Raw genomic sequence first — 6095 nt, 5'->3', positions numbered from 1 at the left:
GAGGCAGAGGCAGGCAGATTTCTGAGTTTGAGGCCAGCCTGGTCTACAAAGTGAGTTCCAGGACAGCCAGGACTGCACAGAGAAACCCTGTCTCGAAAAAAACCAAAAAAAAAAAAAAAAAAAGATTGTTATTGTAGGGAAACATCTCTTCTTTTTGAATACCCAATTTAATGTTCACTGTATTAAACAAATTGCAGAGAAAAGGAAGTTCTGTGTTCTATACAAATTAAAAGTTCCACGAACATACTCCCCCCACCCTACCAAAGCTCAGGTTTGCAATGGACCTCATGTTCTTCTTTGTGGATTTAGAGGTAGGTTTGTTCACAGAGAAGATGGGAAGAACCCCTGTTGAAGGAGGGAGCAGTGTTTTGAACGATTGAGGATGTCTGCATGTCTCCCACCTCTTACTTTTATGTATCTTTCTCTATCACCTTTTACTGTTTCCCGATCTTTCTAGGCAATGGGAAGGAAGACAAGAGAAAGTATTTTAGTTAAAATACTTATAAAAGTTATTTGTATTATCTTTTTATTTACCGGGGGAGGCATGCATTTGTGTTGTCATCTGAGGACAGCTTGTGAGGGGTATTTCTCTTCCTCCCAGTGTGGGTCTGTGGTGCTTACCTCAAGACCCCCCTGAGTGAGACACTGAGGTGCAGACTGATGCAAAAGCAAAGAGGTTTATTTTCTGATGAGTTGGGGTAGACCTTCAATCAGTCCCTTGAGGAGAGTCACGAGAAGGTGACTCCAAATGGCTATTACAAGCAGTTTTTAAACTTTTTAGGTTACATCAGCAAGGTTACAGTTCAAATTTATTGGCTAACCATATTGAACTTCAAATTTATTGGCTAGCAAGCATGACAAACATTTGAACTCCACCTGGGACTTTCCAGAGGGTCAGGTGACTATCAGTACATTCTGAAAATTTTTAACTCAAGAATGTTCCTGTGGGTGGAAAATGGAACTTGGTCTAGCCTTGACCCAAGTCTGGTGGGTGTAAGGCTGGAGAAAGCTCCTAGGGCCCTTCAGGTCCTGAGATGGTCAGCCTTGATAACAAGTGCTGTTATCAACTGAGCTATCTCCTTTATTTATGTACTTATGGTTATTTAGAGACAGGGTCTCTCTATGTAATCCTGGCAGTCCTAGAACTCACAAAGATCCACTTGCCTCTGGGATTGAAGGCATGTGGACCATACTTGGCAAATTTTTGTTATTTTGTTTTGAGACAGGGTTTCTTTGTGTAGCCCTGGCTGTCCTAGAATTCGATCTGTAGACCAGGCTGGCCTTGAACTCATAAAGATCAGCCTTCCTCAGCCTTCTAAGTGCTGACATCAAGTGCAAGCACCACTGCCCTTGAAAACTTGATTGAAAATGCTTTTAAATTCCAGGTGGTTATATTATACAGATACCACTTAGAAGTAATCTCAGATCTCTTTAAAAGGACAGTGCTGTCACTTTTTTTTTTTTTTTTTTTCCAGACAGGGTTTCTCTGTGTAGCCCTGGCTGTCCTGGAACTCACTCTGTAGACAGGCTGGCCTTGAACTCAGAAATCCGCCTGCCTCTGCCTCACAAGTGCTGGGATTAAAGGTGTGCGCCACCACCACCCGGCCTTGAGTACCTCTTGCTGTATGAATGTGCACACTGAAGTCATAACTCATAAAAGAGGAGGAAAGTGTCAAACTGAGAGGGCAGACAGGCATTGTTACATCACAGAAAGAATCCTCTCAGGGATGTGGCCCTTAAAACTGGGACCATGGTTAATCTTGTAGGAAAGGGACCCATTTTCCCCAAAGAATGAGTTTAGACAAGCGTGTATAGTTTCACTATTCTCATCTAATTAAATAAACTCATTGTAAACTCATTGAAGGACTTGCTCTCCTTAGGAAGAGTGATCAACTCTGTATATGAATAGTTTTATTAACATCTTTAGTTGCCTGCAAGCCTAATTATGATTACTACCATGAAAGCTGTTTGTATTTTAGGCAGCTGCTCAGGAAGCCATCCTGCATGCGTCTGCAAATGGCGTGTCTTCATTGTCCAAGGACTACTGCATGTATTATAACAACAACTGGACACGGCTTCCAAGTTCCCTAGAAAATGCAGTAAGTAAATAACAGATCATAATTATTCATAATAATAACTGTTGAATATGGGTAATAACTTTTAGGATATGGATCAATTATGATATTTGGTGATTAATAAGTGCTTCATTGACTTTGGTCAAGTCTTTTTTTTTTTTTTTTTTTTTGTAAAAGAGATGAAAGAAATGACTTGGGGAATTTGTTTTAGTTAGGCAAGTCTCACTAGAGTTGACTAGCCCGGAACTCACAATGTCAGCCAGGCTGGCCACAGAGTCTTAGAGGTCTCTGCTTCTAGAGTGCTAGCGTTAAAGGCGTGTGCCACTGTCCTGGGCTCAATTGAGGGAAGTTTTTATTTATCTTTTCTTTATGTGTGTAGGTGTTTTATCTGCATGTGGGTCTCTATACCACATGCATTCCTGGTGCCTGCAGAGGCCATAAGAGGATGCCAGATGCCTGGAGTTTCCGATGGTTGGGGGCTGACATGTGGGAGCTGGGAATTGAACCTGGGTTTCTAGAAGGGCAACCAGTATTCTAAACTGCTGAGTCATCTCTCCAGCCCAGATTGCGGGAATCTTAAAATTTCACCTCTAGTCCTTGTTGTTTGTCATAAAGTTGCTTTTGTTAGTTAACTCACCCAACCCCTAAAAAACAGTGTTCCAAAGCAGTGTTGGAGTCTCATCTCTGCGTGCTGTTGGGTAAAATGAGGTATTTGTCTTATCAGAAACACTTCTTCTTTTCAGACTTCTCTGAGCTTGATGAATCTGACCGGCACACCACTGTGCCACCTTTCTGATATTCCTCCCGATGGCATAAAGAACAAGTCAGTGGTGGTGCACTGGGGACCCTGCCATTTTCTTGAAAAAGCCAGAATTGCACAGGAAGGTGGTGCTGCAGCATTGCTGATTGCCAACAACAGTGTCCTAGTAAGTCCCAAAGCAGAGGAACTTCTTTTTTTGCGTGTGGTTTTTCGAGACAGGGTTTCTCTGTATAGCCCTAGCTGTCCTGAAACTCACTTTGTAGACCAGGCTGGCCTCAAACTCAGAAATCCACTTGCCTCTGCCTCCTGAGTGCTGGGATTAAAGGCGCGCGCCACCACGCCCGGCCAGAGTAACTTCTATTGCACCTATAACGTCAAGTCTCCCAGGAATCGAGTTAACTCTTCTGTGTATTCTAGAAGCTGAATTTTTAATAATCTTGTAGATTTATTTTTATTAATATACATTCTAGATTTATTAATAAAACATTCTAATTATAAAGTTGTATAGTTTTTGCTGTATTTCTAGAGTTGAGATGACTTGGTTGGAAACAGATTGTATATAATATATGTTTATATAGTGTTTATACTGTACAATGTCATATGTAGTCTGTATCAGTTGAAATTCATGTTAAAAGTACTTCGTTTTGAGAACGTGTATATTATTAAGAAAGAATAATGAAGCTTTGTTTTTATAGTTTAATAATATTTGCACTTAGTGTAGTAGTATGTATGTTTTTCATTCTGTAAATAATCACACTTCATATTTTTCCTTTTAGATTCCTTCTTCAAGGAACAAATCTACATTTCAAAATGTGACTATACTAATTGCAGTTATAACCCAAAAAGACTTTAAAGATATGAAAGAGGTAAGTTAATCATTGCATATTACATGTTTATAATGTTACAGTTGCTTACATTTAATCACTATGCTTTTTTGTTTGTTTTGAGATGGGGTTTCTCTGGGTAGCCCTGACTGACCTGGAATTTGCTCTGTAGACCAGGCTGGCCTTAAACTCAGAGATCCACCTGCCTCTGCCTTCCAAGTGCTGGGATTAAAAGTGCGCACCACCTCCAGGCTCCAATTACTATACTTGGTTTCGACTATTATTCATTCTCCATTTGCTAACAGGAAGCTTGAAGAGCTGCATACGGCTTCAGTTGTACTGTCTTCTCAGCTGTGTGGTGAAGTGTGTGTCCTAGCATGAAATGTCAGTGCTGCTGCTGAACTCTAGTTGGGGAGATTCATTCCTGTGTTTAACTGTCCCTTTGCCCTTCAGACTCTTGGAGATGATATTACCGTGAAAATGTATTCCCCATCCTGGCCTAACTTTGACTATACTCTGGTGGTTATTTTTGTAATTGCTGTGTTCACTGTGGCCTTAGGAGGATACTGGAGTGGACTTATTGAATTGTAAGTTTAATTAAACTTTTTATGGCTTCCTGATAAATGGTTTTAAATAATGCTTCATGATAATCCTAATAACAAAAATATTTAATTTTTTTCTGACCTCGGCATATAGTGAGTGCCACTGGGAATCTCTTTAAAAAGAAAAAAATAGGAAAGTTGTAGTAGGCACCTGAATTATTTGTTGATAGGGAAACACTTATCTTACATCAGATGCTCATGGAGGCTGGTGAGAGGTCTCAGTAGGTAAAGTGTTCACCGAACAAGTGTGAAGACCTGAGTGCAAAGCCCTAGAGCCCATTTAGAGCTGGACACAGTTGTGTCTGCTGGCGTCCAAGTGCTCCTGCAGCATTGTGGGAGGCAGAGATAGGAGTCTGTGGCAGCTGAAGGACAGGTGGACCTGTCTACAATAGGGTAGGGTAGAAGCCACGGATCAAGGGTGACTCCTGAGGCTGTCTTCCACCACCCATCCATGAGTTCTGGCGCACACACACACACACACACACACACACACACACACACACACAGAGAGAGAGAGAGAGAGAGAGAGAGAGAGAGAGAGAGAGAGAGAGAAAGGCTTCATAGCAGGTGCTGGGAATATGGCTCAGTGGTGGAGCTTTCATCTAGTATTTTGAACAACTTTTGCCTTGTTGTTTGAACCACTGCACTCCCAAAAGAATACAATTAATGGTAGTATTTAGTGCATAAACCTGGTAGTTGGTTCTCTTTCAAGAAACTGTTTATGAAGGCTACATGTGATTCATACCTGTAATCACAGTACTTGAAAGGTGGAGGTGACCCTTCGCCACACACTGAGTTCTAGGCCACCCTGGGCTACTTATGACACTGCCTAATGCAACCCCCTTTTCCCCCATGAAGTGCTTTATGTGGTATACACACCTGTAATCCACTACTCAAGAGGACCACGAGTTTGAAAGTGCCCTGGGTTAAATATTAAGTTTAGGTCCAGCTCCCACTACATCACAAGGCTTATGTCTCAGAAAGGGGGGGTGCCTTGTACTTCTTAATACATGGAATATGAATATGTGAGTTATTATGACTTTCATGTGTATTACTGTACATTTTAAAAATTTATTTTCAATGGCAGATACCAATGGTTGGTACCTTTCCCCACTTAGGTACCACATTAGTAACACTTGTGTTAATGCCTGACATCCTGATCTAGAGTTCTAGTGAGGGCGTTGGTGTCTCGATGAGAAAATAGTGTGTTGCTTAACAGTTTCAAATGTGCAGATGCTTTATTTAGCCCAAATCTACAGTTAACCCAGACTTAATGATCCAGGTCAGAAAATGCATGACAGGAAGTTTAAGTGGACAGAGTGAAGAATTAGAGCAGGGAGCACAGAGTGGGTTCCGTGTAACTGGGAAGAGGCAATGAGGCTGACAGCAGAGACTATTAAACGAGACGACTCTTGCTGGGAGAATTCATGGGAAGTAACAAAGGTAGGACAGGACTGTATCTGATAATTAAAAAAAATTCTTCCAAATAGATTAATGAGCACAGAGTAGACATATAGTAAATACTGAGTTTGCTTGTAAGAGAATTTCATGTTTACATTTGAGAGAAACTAATTCTAGAAATGCTCTATTGTATGAAGATGGATGTTTGTAAGTTTATATCTTAAAACTTAACTATGTCAACATAAATAGTTCTCCCAACTTGGTTGTATGACCATCCACAAACATTAAATTGTTAATATAATAAATGTCATCTCTTCTAACAGTTTTGTTTTCACTAAAAAAAATCTTGTTCCAAAGTCATGTAATAGCAATTATCTCTGGAGAGTAGCAATAGAGGATGTTTCAGTTTCCAGATTAAGTATTTCTCTCTGGT

At 40.6% G+C, this 6095-nt stretch overlaps 1 protein-coding gene across 4 annotated transcripts in view; it reads left to right on the top strand.

The window, feature by feature from the left end:
* Window positions 1–6095, top strand: part of Sppl2a (signal peptide peptidase like 2A) — a 41544-nt gene that overhangs the window by 3840 nt on the left and 31609 nt on the right. For all 4 annotated transcript variants that reach the window (XM_029536779.1, XM_021193913.2, XM_029536778.1 and 1 more), the window contains exons 2-5: window positions 1980–2099; window positions 2819–3001; window positions 3612–3701; window positions 4113–4246. In XM_029536779.1, the coding sequence (XP_029392639.1) occupies window positions 1980–2099; window positions 2819–3001; window positions 3612–3701; window positions 4113–4246 (527 nt within the window). The remainder of the gene's footprint in view (window positions 1–1979; window positions 2100–2818; window positions 3002–3611; window positions 3702–4112; window positions 4247–6095) is intronic.

Source organism: Mus pahari, chromosome 3, assembly GCF_900095145.1.
Source record: "Mus pahari chromosome 3, PAHARI_EIJ_v1.1, whole genome shotgun sequence".
In the NCBI taxonomy this organism is placed as follows: domain Eukaryota; kingdom Metazoa; phylum Chordata; class Mammalia; order Rodentia; family Muridae; genus Mus; species Mus pahari.
This window is presented reverse-complemented; position numbering and strand designations above follow the sequence as displayed.